The sequence below is a fragment of the Leptinotarsa decemlineata genome, unplaced genomic scaffold (assembly GCF_025532065.1).
Source record: "Leptinotarsa decemlineata unplaced genomic scaffold, Ldec_3_MD MMD2_P_RNA_scaffold_9, whole genome shotgun sequence".
NCBI lineage: Eukaryota > Metazoa > Arthropoda > Insecta > Coleoptera > Chrysomelidae > Leptinotarsa > Leptinotarsa decemlineata.
In genome coordinates, this window is record NW_027412536.1 from 386,709 (window position 1) to 405,559 (window position 18,851).

Sequence of the window (18,851 nt, forward strand, 5' to 3'; positions counted from 1 at the left end):
CAAAATCATAACGGAAAGAGTAATCTACACCGAGGAATGAATGAAGCAATTCGAAGAATAGGCGAAAATATATTTGGCAAGGACTTAATAAAGACGTTGAAAACCTTATAAAAACATGCGACGATTGTCAAAAACCTAAAATTTGTAGGAAAAATCTAAACAATTGTTCAGTCATAACTGAGACCCCAAAAACTGCATTCGAAAGAATAAGTATTGACATAATTGAGATCCCAACAAAAATTATGCCGTTGGTAGCTCGCAAAATTCACACAAGTCTATCCAATTCCGGGTGAAACCGCAGAAACAACATATTTTCAATGGTACTCCATTACGAATCAATTGTGACTATGGACTAGAATTCGATAATGCCCTACTCAGGGACCTTTCCAATCTATTCAATATAAAATTTACATACTCTAGTGTAAACCATCCTCAATCCAATGGGTCAGTGTAAGTATTCCTCGCAACTATTAGAGCCCATTCGACAGAATACCCAAATGGCCATCCGTTTAACGTGTTACCATTATGATGTAATATGTCACAGCAACTTCGTAAATGAATCGCATGGGTTTACCACCCATGCGAATTTGGTCACACAGCTAGTAGAACTTCCGAGACCTTGTATAACCAAAAACAACTCATTGCTAAATACGTGAAAGATCTCAATAATAGAATTTCTCACTATTTTAAAGTTGCACGCGAAAAAAATTGAGGGAAAAAAGGATAAAGCAAAACTTCTTTTCGATCAGAACATTTTTGGCAAACCACCGGACTTCAAAGCAAATTTTGATCGTATGAAACCATACATTGAAAATTAATTTATTCTCAGGTTTCTCCTACTGGTCGGATCAGTAGTTACCCCATTAGTAGTGAATTACAAAAATGAAACAATCAACAACACCGTAGTTGTGTATTAACATGATACTAGCAACATTGTCCTCACAAATGACAAATAGACGTTATTAGTAAACAAAAACTAAAACATCTCTCAATTGAAAGAAGCTTCTGAGAACAACTTCAAAATACTCCATGCATCAATCGACACAACTGGAATAAGTGGTCACAGTATGAGTGAATTCCGATCTGAAGTAAAGACTCTATTATTCAAAATTTCAACACAGCTATAAAAAAACTACAAGTCGATGAACAAACGTTCAACGAAGATATAAAAGTAATTGGAAAATCAATAATGAAATTGAATGACAAGATGAGTCAAGTGAAAGCATAAATAAAATTCATAGAAATTTGAAACAACTCATGAAAAGCTTTCAATATCTACATGAAAGTATGGATGACGTTTCAGATTATATTTGTTTGATTAAATATCATTCATTTTTCAACAGTAACACCTGAATACTTGGTGAATGAATTGTTAGAAATATCTCAAAATTTAAGGAGGAATAACCTTCCACTTTCGCCAAAATTGAAGAAACTTGTTCAAATCATAGAGCTTGAAGCATTTCAAACCAAATCCAACTTGGTTTTCGTACTCAAAATCACACTAATAGAACCTCAAATGTATTCCTTATAACACCTTTTTCTTATTCCGATATTTCACAACAGAACAAGATTGCATCATATACTGTCAATCTTCCAACAGTATATCGTGAAAGACGATGATTATATTTGACGTTCGTACCAATTACAGACATGAGTGCTTGTAAACCGTTAATGCACAGAACTGAATTGTGCTACGATATGTTCGCGTATCCAATTGACCAAAACTCAATTTGTGAAACCCAAATCTTCAGGATTAAAAGAAACATTGCAATGAACTGTCAGAGGTCTTTTTTCTTCAATCAAAGCTACAAAGTGCATAAAGTTGAATCAAATTTATGTCTTGTAATATTTTTCGAACTATTACAAGTGACTGTGTACTGTCTCGGAAAGAACCTGAAATAGGAATTAATCAACAAAAATGCAGTAGTGACCCTCGAAACCGAGTGTGTGCATTCATCGGAATCACGAAAATACAAGCGGATTCCAGATTTTCAAAATTGTCAATTGTTTTGTATGGATCCCGTTCAGTTTCAATCTCATACGATTGTTTTAACGAAATCCCGGACAAATCGAACCTCCCGAAGCTGGAGCCGCTGGACCCGAAACTAAGCGACTCAAATGTCGACGATTTGGATATTGCCAAGTATAAATTGGATTCTTATTCAAAAACTCTTGACGATTTGATAAATCAACCCTAAGTAACCAAACAAATTTTATGGTGTACCTATTTTACAGTCACGCTCATTATTGTATTGATAATTTTGTACATTTTCTGTAAATGCAGAAGAAGGCGCAGAAAAAAAACAGCTATTGAAGATTCAAGCTACCCTCCGTTACCAGCACCCAGACCTTTCAAGTCGCTGAAAACCAAAGCCAGTATTTTCCCAAGACGAAAACCTAGTCTTGGAGACGATATTTCAGAGAAAGAGGAAATCGACCTCAACGCAATGTAATACATTCAATAATTTTCATTCCATTCCGTCATAAAAAGTTGCCACATCGCACCAACTTTTCAGTTATGAAGAAAGTTGTTACACGTTATTTATTGACATTCTCTATTCATAGCTGAGGTGACATAGATAAACTAGATCAATACCAATGCTGACTTCGCTGAATCGACGTCCGGCAATACGCTGTTCTTAAAACGACAACACAAAGATTCTTTATTCTCTTTGTTCTATTTTCAGACTATGTAAACATCTTATTTTACTATAAATACCGTCCTGCGTGGCAAAATAGTTGGTAATAAATTTCTTACATTTGTATTCACTTTATCTTATATTATATTATGCATTTTGTAACTCATGGGACCATTTTACTGTTTTCCTTTGAAAAACTTATATTTCCAAAGTGAGGTATAACATTCCTTATATTCAGGGTTTCAATTGAATCATAGAATTTGTCTTACTTGAAGGGTCTACTTGACAGGGATACCATTTTCATCAGAGTTCAGCTATTTTGAAAAAGACATATTTGGTAAACGCTTGCTTTTCTTCCATGAAAAACAATATTGGTCTAGTTCAAAATTATATTGAAAATGTTGTCTGAATTGGAATTCTGTATACATTCACTGCATCTATTGGCGTATTACTTCTCATTTATCGTCATCTACAAAAAGTACAGTAGGTAGGTCCAAAGTTAATGAGTATATTCGAGTCTTCATTACAACTGGCAATGGTTTATTTTGTATCACACTCAAAAAAATAATTTCATCTTCTCAACTAAGTCGATCAGTTTTGTTTGCGTCTGTTTCTTAGGTCAGATGGTGAGAGTAACCATTCCAGGAACTAAAAATCTGATTCAGTTCGCGGCGGGGTATGCACAAAGTGTATGCTCTACTGATTCATCAACTCCTGAAAAGAGATGGTACGCGTAATCTTTCATCAATTCAAGTCTCTTCTTATGATGACACAGATGACAGTGTCTTGTAAGTAGGCCTGTTAGACAACGTAGGTTATCCTTACTGTAGTCTAACAATATTGTTTGGTAACATCTTTCGAAGAAAGTATAAATGGAATAGTACAATCCTAGTGAATTTTGTCTGAAGTTTGATACCCTTTTGGCAGTTCAGGTATTCAATAAAATCTAAAAGCAATGACAGGAAAATTTCTTAGTATTCCTATTCAGGATTTTTTTTGTAAGTTTACTCGGTAAGACCCAAGTGCTGAATTAACTTTGGCTATCCTATAATATTTTTATTGATTCATGTAGGAGGTTGGTTTCCGCCAAGTCTTCCACTGATTAAATCAATGGTGTAAATATCTACCTGAAATTAAATTGTTCAGATCCTTAGACAGGTTGACACTGATAGCCAACCAAAAATATTATATCACATTGAATATAACCATATACGGGAGTAGACTGTTATTATGAACAATGCCATTTCTCTAAGAAAAAACAGATCTTGACGAACCCGTATCATATCGAAAAATAATTGGATGCATGACGCATCCTAGTAACCAGATCTCCGGAACTCGAGTTGAGAGCAGCGTGTAGAGAGGCTGCCATAAAACCATGCCACGTCACGCGCGTTGTTTGAAGTGGCCCTTCACTCTTTTCATAGAAAAAATGGAGCCCTTCACACTGGGTTGTCCACAATACCCTATCGCGCTTTGTTTCTGTCGCGACATACAGACAGAAATATATAAAGTGGCTCCCGAGAAGATCGAGGGAGCTAAGGCGATGTTTTAATTATTTGCGGTGTTGGGGAAGTTGAAGTGCTTTACTAATTCAGCAGACACTAGCTAGCTTTTCATATCTCACTTTTGTATCGACCTGATAAACCGTGTGAGGAATAAAGAATATTTATAATAATAATAATATGATTCTCATTGAACTTATGAGAGTTACCATATACCATCACTTTACAGTAAAAACAGGTCTGAATTAGTTGAAAAATTTACAACACTGGCAACAAATCAGTATTCAAGCTTTGAAACAATAAACTTCACCAATATGGATTCGACTCTCAACTCTTAAACCTTAATTGAACGCATCCTATTCGTATTAGATTATAGACGTCACAAGTCCTAATCTTACAAAAAGACCTTAACTTTCTGTTCCTTTGGTGTACCAAAAATAATCTTCCCCTCAACACAAACAAATGTAAATACTCAAAATACACCATAAAACATAATATTATTTCTCATGATGATAAATAACACACCTCTTCAAATAAGCACTCATAAAAGGGATCTTGGTGTCACATTTGACCCATTCACTATGACGGATGCTAGGGTTCATCTATCGTAACTGTGAGAACTTTCGTAGCAGAGACAGTTTTTTAACTCTTTTCAATGCATACGTCAAATCACGGCTGGAATATGCCTGCCTTATATGGCCACCCATATAATACATCCACATAAACAAAATCAAGTCTATACAAAGAGGCTTCATGAAATATATTATTTACAAGCTAGAAGGAGCTTACCCTGAACAAGGCATCGACAACAGAATACTACTGAATGAATTTAATCTATTATCCCTTCAAAACCGAAGAACCTACTATCCTATAATTTTCATTTATAAACTAGTGAATAATCTGACTGACTGTCCTGAACTACTCTCCCACTTCAACTTCCATGTTCCACGAATAAACTGACTTTTCGTCTAGCAAATTCTAGGACAAACAAATTACTCGAGTCACCAGTTATTGCAATGAGCAAACTCTACAATCAACTCTGTGAAAATCTCGACATTTATTATGAGCCTATTAGTCAAGTTAAGAACCATGTTGAGAAACTTTTACACTCTAGTCAAAATACATGAGCCTAACTTGAAAGTTACTCTATCATGTGAGCTTATTACTACTACTGTAATTCAGATGAATTATGTTTTTTTTTAATACACCTGAACTATGTTTTTACTTGTCAGCTCTACATCTGACTTATGGTTTTTTTCATACTCTCCTAGCTTGCTGCACACAAGTTTTTCACCTAATTTTTTGCTTGACTCTCCTAAATGGTTTCATTTATTTTGTTTTTTTTGTTTACTCTCTTCAGGTGTTTCTAGTTGATGAATTAGTATTGTATTCATGTATAGAGGGAGTTCCATCTCAGACGAGCCACCCCGCTATTTCTTATTCCATAGTGACTTGAAAAATTTCCCGAAACACGTCGAATTATTTTATTTGGGGGATATCTTTTGAAGTATATTTAAGGCTTGAACGAGCAATCCCCTAATAGGGGTATCCTCAACCCCTCAAACTTGAATAGGGCAGAGGGGTTGAGTGATATTTTATTTGGAAGGTTTTGGAAGCCTCTTTACACCGGTGTATGAAAAACGTAAATTTGATGAACCGTTTTCGCCAAAAATCTATTTTGCAGCTCGAATGAGTTACCTTGAATAATTTGGTTACTTTTACAATGCACAAGCCCATTTCCATCAAGCCCTTTTTACAAACTCAAACAATCCTCAAGAAGTTACACTCTTGAAAAATTTAATTGTGTTACCATCATGCTTACAATCTGAAAACCCATAATCAAGCGAAAAAGGGCCAACTCCCGTCAAACGGTCATCTACCGCTAAACCGGTGAAGCGGAAAAACAAAAGCGGAGATGAGTGAAAGTCCCGAAAATTTTATAAATAGTCATCTCTCGGAGGAATTAGTCCAGTCATCACCCGAAGACGATTGTGTTATTTCACGAAACGTCGTGAAGTAACTGGGCTTGGAATCTCTTAATTTTAAATTTTATTTTTTGTTTCATTGTTTTATTAATTTTGACTTGTATTTTATTTCACTGTTATTTCATTTCATGGTATCTTGCTTGATACAATTGTTATTTTCAGATATTTTGTTTTAATTTTTCTTTTTTATTAGTTCTTTCAGGGATTTATAATCATTTTATATAATATCAGACAATGGAAGTCCAAACTAATGAAATTCAGCATTAAACATTGTCAATCACCTTCAAACAAAAAACAGTTTACGTTTACATAATGGCTTGAATTCGGTACATCTGGGAGAGATAGCTGAATAAACGTGAGTCGAAGTCCAAATTTGCCAATGAACCTTTTTCGTGAAGTACGAAAAATCACTCACTAGCAGCGCTAGTAGTTCGGTAGGGACAAACACTGCCTGATCCTCATATAAACACATGGTAAATTACAATTAAAAAATAATGTTTTTAACAGAAGAAGATATTCCTGGAGCTAAACTAAAATTTGCAACTGTAAAGGATTAAAATGTTGTAACATTAAAACTTGGCTTGCATGCCGTAATTTGAAAGTATCTGGAAAAAAAAGTGAATTAATAGACAGGTTAGTATATATACTCTAGTAAAAGAGTAGCGGTAGATTCAAACTGTAATAAAAGAAATTTAAAAACATAATGAATTTCAGATTTATTTCCCAGTGAAATATGAATCAAATGTAGATGGTAATGACATAAATTTAATTAAATGTAATAAATTGGTATAATTTGATAAACGATTGAGGTTATATCTCATCAACTATGAAAAATTTACTATTCATTTCATGTTTAGAGCATACATATGAATATCTATTTATTTTTTGCACTATTAAATCCACTCTTCTCGAAGTATGTATCCATTTCTTACATCTAACCTCGTTAATATGAGGTTTTATAAATTGTATAAAAAATACGTTTTCTTCCGGATATCGATTATCCGACGTACAATTCGCAAAAGAGCCATGCTTTGTTGGCAATATACTAGCACAAAATAATTTTTTCTATCAGATTTATATTTTTAAATAATAAATTAATATTACGTAAATAACACTGTTTTACATGTGAATAGTTTATGTTTGTCCCTACTACTAGTGCTGCCTCTCGTGACACGTTCGCTGTACTATTCTCAGGAAAAAGGCTCATTGATGAGTATTACTACCGTGCGATAGTTTAATTGTTTATTGTAAAGTTTCTAACGTTCTACCGTTTTATGTGCTCGTATTCTTTTTACACGAAATACAATTTCTCGTTCATAGACTTCTCACATTTTCCTTAAGCAAAGAAAGGTATGAAAGTTAGAAACAAGTTGTTGAGGAGATGGCTGAAAGCAACGACATGAAACATAATGGATAAATTTATTAGAAAACAAAAGTTTAGGGAATATTTTCGTAATGTTTCGAAAAGAGAAAGATTCAAAATTCATAGTGCTTCCATATGACCTCGAATTGGAGCATTCAAAAAAATTAATGTAAGAGTAGCTTTCAAATTTGAAAGTAAACTGTTAATGAACGATAGGAAGTAGAAATCGATCGTTCGGCCTTACGGTTCGAACTACCGGTTCACACAGCGGTTGATTGAGTGAGTGAAAAACCACCCACGTCAGTCCACCAGGCTACCGTCCCACACTTCAACAAGTGTTGGGCAGTTCAAAAGACAAGAAGTTGGAAAAAGAAGAGTCTGGGTTTTACGAAATAAGCTGCAAGGATTGTGATAATGAATATGTTGGTCAAAACAAACGGACTACATTAGCTCGCTACAAGGAACATGTCTCGAATGTTCGGTTTCATAGAGACCGGTGAAAAGTAGTGTCGTTCAACATGCAATACAGAACAATCATAGAATAAGTGAGAAATGTTGAAAATTGTTGAGACCGGTTCATAACAACAGGTTTTTGGATGTCTTTAAAAGCTTGGAAATCGAAAAAAGTGGAATGAGTTCTATGAATAGCGACAGAGGTCCTACCAATTCGAACAGCCCTTTGTTTGGTTTTATACGTAATAATTTCAAATAGAAAACAGATGAATATTAGAGGAAAAATGTAAGAGATAGTCACTGACATACAGAAACTACACAACAAATTAGAGGTATTTGAAAAGACAGGTAGTTTAGTATAGGAACAATAACAGGTAGTAGGTAACAATAGTAAGTACTACTAACAGGTAGCAGGTAGGCAACTAGCATATAAAAACACTAATACAGTGGTAAAATTTATTCATAATGATCTGCTGAGGACGCTAACTTGGTCAGCGGAACGCGCGCGAGAGACCGTAATTTTTGGGAATATACAGGGTGTCCCTGGACTTCCTCTTTTCCTCTCGGGAATGTATAGATGGGGTCAAAATATCACCAGTACTTCATATAACTTTTTTTCCTAAAAGTCTTCGTAACCAAGTTACGGGCCCTCGAAGTTACAAAATGAAAAATGTTTTTCTTTGATAACTTTTCAAGTGAATATTCAAAATCATCCAAATTTTGGTAATTGACTAAACAAATGAATTCCGTCGATGAGCTTTCATGCAGGAGTCAGTTGTTTTGCTACAAAGTCAGGAACGGACTACCCCCGATGGTCCACACCCCAAAACTTTGAAATAACAGATATTTTTCAATATTTTTCAACAAAATAAGGTTACTTGGACAATTTTATGAATAAAAGTACTCATGTGGAAAGTCGATCGGAGCAACGAGTCTTGATAAAAATGTAGTTCTACTCGACGACATCAAACCCGCTCGTCCACCATTATTTGAAATGAATAATTATCAAAGCAGAAATAATAATGATAACGTTAATTCAACAACATTTATAACAGGAATAATACAAAGTATGCTAAAATGAAGTCGTAAACAAAAAGTACAGTACCTATATGGAAGTTTAAGTCACAATTGTGATAGCGGATATTTTTTCAAAAGAAATATCAAGTTCTGTAGATTCGTGGTGTTTTTAAACTAACAAGCTACTCTACTATGAAATATCGAATTCATTCCATATTTTGTATGTACATAATACGTGTGGAATAATCACGTTTCGTGTTGATCAGTTATCTGAATCTCATGAAACTCAACATTCGAATGTTTCAAATTCTTCTTCACAGCTAAACTGTTGAGGAGTTTCACTGATAATTATAATTTTATGGGAGAAAATCTTTAACACGAATCTAAATTTAGCTGAAAAAACGCACATCGGAAAAAATATTTACTATACCAATAAAAAGCAAACGAATGAACTACAAAAACGGCTGCACATGATCAGGTGAAAAATATCCAGGGAATAATTATGTTTCATTTCTTTCACAGATGTTGACAAAAAAACCTTTTAGAAAGTTTTGATAAAAAATGAGAAACTGGAATGGATTCTTGTTAAATGAAAGTTTTTCCTTTTTGATGTATATAAAGACGTTTCGTCCTCGGTCGAGGACTTTTTCAATTTAATTTCTTATATTTGTTTTTTCTGTCAGAGTGATCTTGTTTTGATTTTTATTTCACCTGTTAATGGCGATGGCGTGTTGAAGTGGAGACGTGAACCTGTGTTTGTGTAAAAGAGGATGATTGCGCATGGTCATGAGATTGGAAAATATCTTGGTCATGAGATTGGAAAATATCTTTGGCAGAACAGAAGTGTACTCTTATTATTCCAATATTTCGATAGATTTAATTATCATCTTCAAGGAAAAGCTACAAAATTTGTATGATGGTGATACAATATAAAAATTATTATTGAAGGTCTCGAACTTACTGTTAGTGAGGTTGGCCGTGTCGAAAAAAATATTACATTCAAACAATTGGAACATGTCAATACAATGAACAAGTCAGTACATTAAAAGAGGTTGACTCCTCACTGGATACAAAGAAGAATACTTAATTAACATTTATTGAAAATCGTTTTTTGTTTTAAAATTATGGATTACCGGTAATAGCCATGTAGTTCAAAAACAAAGAGAGAGAGACAAAAAACAAGTGACAATGACAGCTGTCATGTGATTCAGTTTGAAAAAGTTTGTTAGTTTGTCGATGATAAAACTATGGAACAAAAGAGAACTATTATGGTGCAAGTCAAATCAGAGACATCTGCTGTTCCATAACTAACTCAATGAGAAAACCCAAGAATCAAATATGTTAATTTATTGAACAAGTGTTGTTGAATGATAGTAAAACCCTGCCATAGGGAGGTTGAAAATTTGTTAAAAAAGAGAAAATATTTAAAATGTTATGAATTATATTAATGAAAAACCTGAATTATTATTGGTTTGGCAATTATGTAAATTTTTGTCAATGTCTGATAGAAAGACAGATTCACTGAGGTGATTTTTCATTAAGGCTGTTATTGGATTGTAATATAAATGACATTTCCAAAAACAATCTAGCTTCTCTCTTCAGAAGAATGTGGAGAGGGGGTAGATCTAGAAGGATATCCATGGCCGTGTGTTACTGATGACACCACCGGTGGCCAGACAAGCCTGTCTTTGTGAGCCAGATAATTTCGCATGTACCGTTTTCTGTAAAGCCTTCGGCCACCAGGCAATTGCACCGTAAGTGAACATTGATCTGACAATCATCAAGTAAATTCAATGGATTTGTTTGGAACCTGAACCCCAAGTTTTACCACAGATCCCTCGACATGTCCATAGGAACAGTCTGGCTTTGTGTACATTTTTTTCTAAATAAAGTGAGTTTTTTATCAAAGACAATGCCAAAATATTTCATCTCCGTTCCAAATGAAATGACCTTACCATTGAGAAGAAGTGGCGTTAGATTGTCCAATTTTCTCCTTCCGGTGAAGAGGATTATTACAGTTTTGCTAGGGATGACAGACATCTGCTTCCTCAGGCACCAACTGTGAACAACGTCCACCGTGCTTTGGAGGATACTACGTGGACCTTACCAAGATGACAAACTCATCCGCATAAGCTTGCAGATCTACTTTTCTTCTATCGAGGGCATCAAGCAGACTATCCATCATGAGCGATCACAGAAGGAGAGATAGTACCCTACCTTGAGGGCAGCCACTGGTGACAATGAACCTAATGGTCTCGCCTTGGAGAGTCCTCGTTGCAGTTCTCTTTACCAGCTTAGCGTAGATCCACCCAGTTATGGTCGATTCTATACCTTTCCTAGCCAGAGACGATCCTATAGATTTAGGTAGTGCATTGTCAAATGCTCCTTTAATATCGAGAAATATAGCAACCGCAATCTCCTTGTTGTCAAGGGATTGGGAAATTTTCTCTACAAGGTTGTTTAGTGCTAAATCTGTCGATTTGCCGGTTTGATAAGCATACTGGTGGTACTTCAGGGAGAAGCATATAATGCTACCCTCCTGATGTGTCCATCCAGTATCCTCTCAACTCTTCAGAAGATTTGAAGAGCTGAAACGACTTGATAGCCCATTCAACTACCGATGCAGTGATAACCTTCTTGACGATCTCCGAATCGTTCTTTTTTGGGCGTTTAGCGCCCTCGAAAATGAGAGATCTGTTGTTATCAAGAGTCAGATTTCCAGGAAAGTGGCTGTCTATGAAATAGTTTATTTACTGGAGGTCGTAAATGTTCCATCGGGTTGTTTAAGCGACCCAATTTCAGCAATCGGCTCTCTAGAGAGAATATTTTGCATTCTTGTGCTGCGATGTGAATCAGAGATACTCTCACAAAAATTCCTCCAAGAATACCGTTCTGCTTTTTCAATTTCCTTGTTGTATGTCGTTAGAGTACCTAAAACTAGGTACTCTAACTAGGTACTCCCAGTTAGCTGATTCTTTAGCTCGATTGAATAATCGTCGAACTTCTTTTCTTTGTTTTCATAAACTACACCTTACGATTTGATTTCTACAAACTTTATTTGAGAAATATATCCCAACATTTTTCGCTAACTCAGTAGCTTCGTCCATACTGATTTGAATTTGACCCAAGTCAATAAAAATATTTTGGGACAGTCAACTCCAAATATTTAGTTTTGACTCACGAAACCAATTACGCTGAATCATATCCAAAGTTGGCAGGTACATACAAACTTTCTAGTTTTCAGTACGTCGCTCGATTCATATTAATACCCTCTGCGACGTTATAAAATTAAATTTACTTTGTGATCTTAGGTAAGTACTCGATAGAATTTGTCGGTTCTGTAGAGAAACCTTTTTTCCACTTACTTTCTACCAGGAAAGGGACATTTGACAACATAGCGTGTAAAACAATCCCGCTCCAGCAGTGTCATTTATTTCTGCCTATCCACCCTCATCCATCTCTTGCAGGAGTGAATGGTCGAGGCAGTAGCATCATTAGCACCATAAGTTATGGATTGTTTGTGCTACTTAGTACTTGTACCCTTCGATGTATCAGTCAATGTGCGTGATGCCGAGCCGTTTCAAAAACACGCCTTGATTTATGAATCTGGTTTTTATCTACTGATTCTTTGAATTACTGGAGTTTTTGACCAATTTCTAAATTATTTCAACATAGTTTGCATTTGTTGAGGGTTGGCATTGACATTTGTTAATGAATACGCTGTGAAGTTATTTCAAACAGTGAAGAATAATATGTTGAAAATAAATTAAAAAATGAACCGGAAACTATACACATGAAGTTCCAAAGAAACCGAACATTGTCTAACGGAATTATATTTAATTAGTGCTGAAAAATATTTTTCAAAAGTCAAACAATCCAACTGTTCCACAAATCAGCTTATGGCAAATATATCGTAACTGTTATGTAAGATAAGTGGGATTGTATGGAATGTTCCATTGAGTTTGAGACAAATACGATTTTGTATTAATTGCACAATCACAATATAAATACTGCTAAAACATAGTTATGTTCGATAATCATATTATAGATGCACTCAGTATGACTTCAAATCAAACAGAATACAGAGCAGGTTAAAAAATTTTGAATTTGTATAAAGTACCTAACTTTATTCAGACTTTTTTTTTAAATTCATACACAAATTCGAAGTCATTCAAGTTTATTTGATTTTTTGGAAAAATTTCAATTACTACCTCACATATGACAAATTTTTACAGTATCTTTACATATCCAAAGCCGCAATCAAAAAAAATATTGCACAATCTTTCAACTCTAGCGTGTTGGTGGAATTCATACGAACATTTTTAGATAACCATCTAATTTCATTTATGTTGCATTAATAATCAATATCATTAAACAATGTCGCAAATATGTTTTTTTTATTTAATCTAACTAAATCTAACAATAAATCTTCATTCATGAGATCAAAGCGAAATTTATGATAAATGAAAAAACTCATGGAAAATCAACTGTGAAACGAAGCAGCAATGAAAAACACGCCATCTGAATATTGCCCATTGAAAAATTGTTTCATTCAAATTTAATTCTCATTTATCTTCAATGCAACCGAAGTTGTAACTAGACGATTTTCCATACGTGAACAGCATGAAAATGTGCGGATTACCCTTTTACGAAGTTTTCCAAAGTAAACACTGATTTATGTAAGAGCCGTGGTCAAATTAATTTTTAATAAACGTTGAATAATTATCCGGAAACGCTGGCTCAAGGTACGAAAGCGGCAGTTTGTGAGTCTGTTTTTGTACTTGCTGCCGCTTTCCATTTTTGCCTTTTTGTCTCTACCGCTTTACAATTAATTTTAATTACTTACCGGTCCAAATTGCTCGAAGTAACTTTTTACGTCTTCTAGTGTTGTGGGTGCAGATAGACCGCCTACGAATATTTTTTTCGTCCGGGTTACCATCTGGAACAGAGATTAAAATATATTAATCATAGAAATATTGCTATGGCTAAAATATATTCCGAAATACAGAGTGGCTCTTTTTATGCTCACCACTTAGATCTCGTTAACTGTTAACAAATACTTGAACGATTAATTGAAGAAAAAGTTGTCTGTACAAATTATCACAATTGAACGACATAGGGAAAACAAAATATTCTATAGAATTTCAAAGAGATATGAAACATTTTGAAAAGTATTCTTTCGTTCCTTTCGCACCGAGGAACATAATTTTCAAAATAACGAAATATATTTGAGTATTGAAAAACCGAATGAATAATACAAATGTTTCGTTACATAAATTCCAGACATTAATTGTACCATTTTAAAGTAGAAATAATCATCCATCTAGAATAATTATCATCTTTCACATTTCTCATAAAGAAGAATCGGTTTTGTGGCTACTTGATTTCATTCACCAAAATGGATAGTGACTATCTAAAATTCCATGATGATCAGTTGAGTAGTTTTCGCGTGAAACCGTAACAAACAGACTTACCTTCGCATTTATAATATTAGTAGGGATAGGAATGTCGGGACTGTGAATAATACAGTGCGATGGTATTACGGTACAAAGGGTTGGAACTTCATTACTGGAATGCTAGATGATGTTTAAGTAGCTAGATTTTGAGATTTTTTTGAAAAATTACTTTTTATTTTACATAAAAAATAATTGTTTTTTTCAATAAAAAGTATCCTATGTTACTTCTAATTATTCCAAGAACATGTGTACAAAATTTCATGATGATTAGTTGAGTGGTTTTCGCGTGAAATTGTAGCAAACAAACTTACAATAGCATTTATAATATTAGTAGGGATAGGGATGTCGTGACTGTGAATAATACAGTGTCACGGTATTACGGTACGAAAGGTTGGAACTTCAATACTGGAATGCTAGATGACGTTAAAGTAGCTACATTTTGAGATTTCTTGACAATTTTTTTTATCTTACATAAAAAATATTTTTTTAATAAAAAGTATCCTATGTTACTTCTAATACCTCCAAGAACATGTGTACAAAATTTCATGATGATCGGTTGAGTAGTTTTCGCGTGATACCGTAACAAACAAACTTACATTCGCATTTATAATATTAGTAGGGTGTAAGAGTGTTACTCTAATACCTTCAAGAACATGTGTACAAAATTTCATGATGATCGGTTGAGTAGTTTTCGCGTGAAACCGTAACAAACAAACTTACATTCGCATTTATTATATCAGTAGGGATTTGTATTTAAGAAACCAAAGCAATTCTGTGAAACAAACCAGGATTATATGAATCAGTATCCAGAAAGAAAGAAACAATTCTTTTGATATTTCAAAGAAATTTAAAGGAACTTGATTGAGGAAGACATACAAGAAGCCTATTCAAAATAAACCCGTGAACCATTAAATACGGAAATATAAAAGCAAATTATTGCTCATAAGTGTGATATGTCATTTAATGATGTTAAGATGATTTTTAAAAACATAAAGCCCATGATAACAAGTTCAAGAGAATTTAGTACCAAGATACTAGGTAGAAATGATAGTTTCCATAGATATGTCCAATAATTTTCAAGTAAATATCTACCAGCAGAAACAACTATTTCTCAAGAATGTGGTGTATCCGTAATCTTCACGAAACATTTTCCAGAGGTGGGTCAGATGAAGTGAAAATGATTTTGATTAGATTCCCGAAAAGACGAAACTTCATATTGAAAATGCAAGGAAATGATGTGGATTTTATAAAATTTTGAAAAGTATATAATATATTCTTTCGACATTTTCAAAAACATAGTCCTCGAAAACAACAAAAAGTATCATCACAAATCTTGAGAACTTATAATATAATATGACATTTATATCGTTTCTATTTTGTTTTATTGGCCATTGGTATACTCAACTTTTTCTTCATTCAACTGATTATATACCTAACGGTTTCAGAGATCCCAACAGTGAGTGTCGAAAATGCGGCCAGCCTATTTGTTCTTCTATAATGAACTTATCAAATATGATCTGAAAATGACGCCCTCTGAAAAACATGAATCCTAATATTCACAGAAAAAGTAAACAATATATGTATTAAGAGAATGTGGCAGTTAATGTTCAACTGATATCACGAAAAAGTTAAATATTTAGTTTCTTTCACCTTATGATTTTTCTTTTTAGAAGATAATGCAAAATCATATTCTGGGAAACATATAATATACGAGTATTTTAAATAATTTTTGAAGTGTCAAATTATGATATTTCCATGGAAGTTACAAAGAACATTGTTTGTTATATTATATCGTTTTCACCCCGTGAGTAAATTCAATACCTTATTCAAATATCAATTACATTATTTACGAATTTAGAATCAAATCAGGGCGGCTGGGAAAAACCTGAATTCAGTGGCAGCGTATAAAAATAAAAGAATAGTAGTTGTAAATTAAAAATTTCTAAGTTATTGAATGAAGGAACATTTTCGTAGAGGGAAGTGACGTTGGGTCCTGATCATCTACAAAAATGGTACATTCACAAATGTTATGTTAATTCAAGGCAAGACTAGATGACTTGTAACTATATTTATTTTTGTAACGAAACCAAACTGAGGCATCACTGGTAGAGAAAATATTTGAATGGGTGGCTGGGCAAAAATTTATGATTTAACATTCGCTTTTAATGTTGTCACATCTAAAATCACTTCAACGTATAAAGTTTCATTTCTTCAACTATTTAATGTAATAATAAAAATATCTGCCCCTTCTAATGCATTTACTAATCAAAGTAGGAAACAGAATTTTCTTTATATTAAATGCCCTCTCAAAAGTGATAAATTTGATTTTTGTAAAGTGTCCACTTTAACCCTCGACTTCATTTTTCTCGGCATGTCTGTATATTCCTAAAGATAACGACATGGAACAAATATCTTCTAGTTGATTCTGGTTCTCACCAAAATATCAAAAACCTCTCCCAGAATTCCAATGAGATTTAGTCCACACGAGACTTTGCGCACCTATCAATCATCAAAATAATATTATACTCTGAATAATTTGGCTACCATACTAATCTAAGCAATTGAGTGTAAACTATCCCCATCACACCCAAACTCATCCTTCTGAACTGTAACCCTAATTTATCCACAAGAACTTAGTTATTCATATGTTTATGAAATGGTGCAATTTCGGCATTTCTCCAGTACGAAATACTAAGACGGAGATATCTTGCTGGAACAAGCTGATAAACACGGAAAGATAAATCTAATTGAATACTTAATATCTGCGTTATTGTTGTGAGCTCGTTGAGATAAGATATTCATATTATTGGGTGCATTGGGATGTAGAGATAATAATAAACAGCATTTCGCTGGGTTATGAAACACTGAATACGGATATTTGACAGATATGCATGGAAGATACCTGATAAGCATTTATAGAGGTAGCTGTGGCGGTACAATCGTGCAATAATTGGTAGTAACGCAGTAACGTCAGTAACGCATTCTTGAATCCAAAGCAGCGACACAGTGAAGTGTATTCCTGTTACTTCTTTGGTACATGAGAAACTATCAAAAAAGAAGATGAATTACGGTTTCTTTCGTTTTTACAAGTCCATTTTTTTATAGCAGAAGTATAGAACTCTAAAAATGATTTTCTCATATTTTAAAATAAAGAAATTCAAAGCATAAAATCCTTCACAACCACTCATTGATCCCGTATTAATAAGGTTCCATTGAATGGAAATAGATAACACACAAAAGTTGAGCAACTGAATTTCAATTATATTTGAAAAATCGTTTTGAAGCCGTTATCTCCTAATTCAATTTCCAATCAGTCCCTCGAATATATCAAGCGTTAGAGTTTCCGTAAGCTGGGCTACATCCTGTTCGAGATAAGGGTTCCGGGCGATTGAAATTTGTGCATACCTGGATCCGATAGAGATAAGAACCTACAAGTATCTGTTTTACAGTACATTAGCATCGCTCTGTGATCGCTCCTCATGCATAAATCCCTGTTGAGAGTGGGATAAATAATTTTACAACAATTTTATCCTTTTGGAATATTTGATTTCATATCATACATTATGTAATTATAGTTTTTCAATGGAAGAATCACGTTTCTACTCTTCTAACTCAATTGATTAATTTTCATTTTGTTTTTGTGCCTAATAATATGGTTTCATTTGAATGAGATTTAATTTATTGAAATTTATTTATGGAACTTTACCTACGATTGCAAAATATACAATCAATTTTTGGTAAGAAGTTAGAAATATCAAACAAATAAATGTTAAATAAAAACATAGGATTTCACGGTCGGAATAACGATTACAGACAAACAAAATTCGGTCTCACAGACCATGCTCGAATGGATCTTGTACCGAACGTTTTGTCTGCTACTGCGGCAGGCACATTAGTGGTGTGTGCGTTGTCTGCGGGGATGAAGATTATATTTCAAAGACCCAGCAACAACTGACAGATTTGACAGTCGTTGTTGTTTATTCGATTAGTTCGGACTTCCATTGTCTTATATGATATGATTTGAAATCCCTGAAAAAAAACAATGAATAGCCGAGAATAACAATTATATTAGACAAAAAAACCTGAAATGAAATTGAAATAAAATTAAAATAAAGCAAAAAATTAAAAATTGAACAATTGAAATGAAATAAAAATCAAAGGATTTCAAGCCAAATCATTTCACATTTCGATTGTTAGTATCCACAATCATCATCGGGTGATGGCTCAGCTGTTCCTCCAAAAGATGACTTTTATATGTCATTCCAACGCTTTGGCCTATCCCCACTTCTCTCTCATCGCTTCACCGCTTTAGCTGAAGATGACCGTTTGGCGGGAGTTGACCTCATCAAAAAAATCTTCAACGGAAAGGTTACTCTCAGTCTAAAGTGATGGTGGAAGAGACTTTGTCTAGAAGACAGCAAGAGGCACGCAAGAAA

At 34.0% G+C, this 18,851-nt stretch overlaps 1 protein-coding gene across 6 annotated transcripts in view; it reads right to left on the minus strand.

Annotated features, from left to right (window-relative positions):
- Rbp6 (RNA-binding protein 6) overlaps window positions 1-18,851 on the minus strand; it is a 1,483,108-nt gene that overhangs the window by 386,576 nt on the left and 1,077,681 nt on the right. For all 6 annotated transcript variants that reach the window (XM_074170375.1, XM_074170376.1, XM_074170377.1 and 3 more), the window contains one exon: window positions 13,806-13,898. In XM_074170375.1, the coding sequence (XP_074026476.1) occupies window positions 13,806-13,898 (93 nt within the window). The remainder of the gene's footprint in view (window positions 1-13,805; window positions 13,899-18,851) is intronic.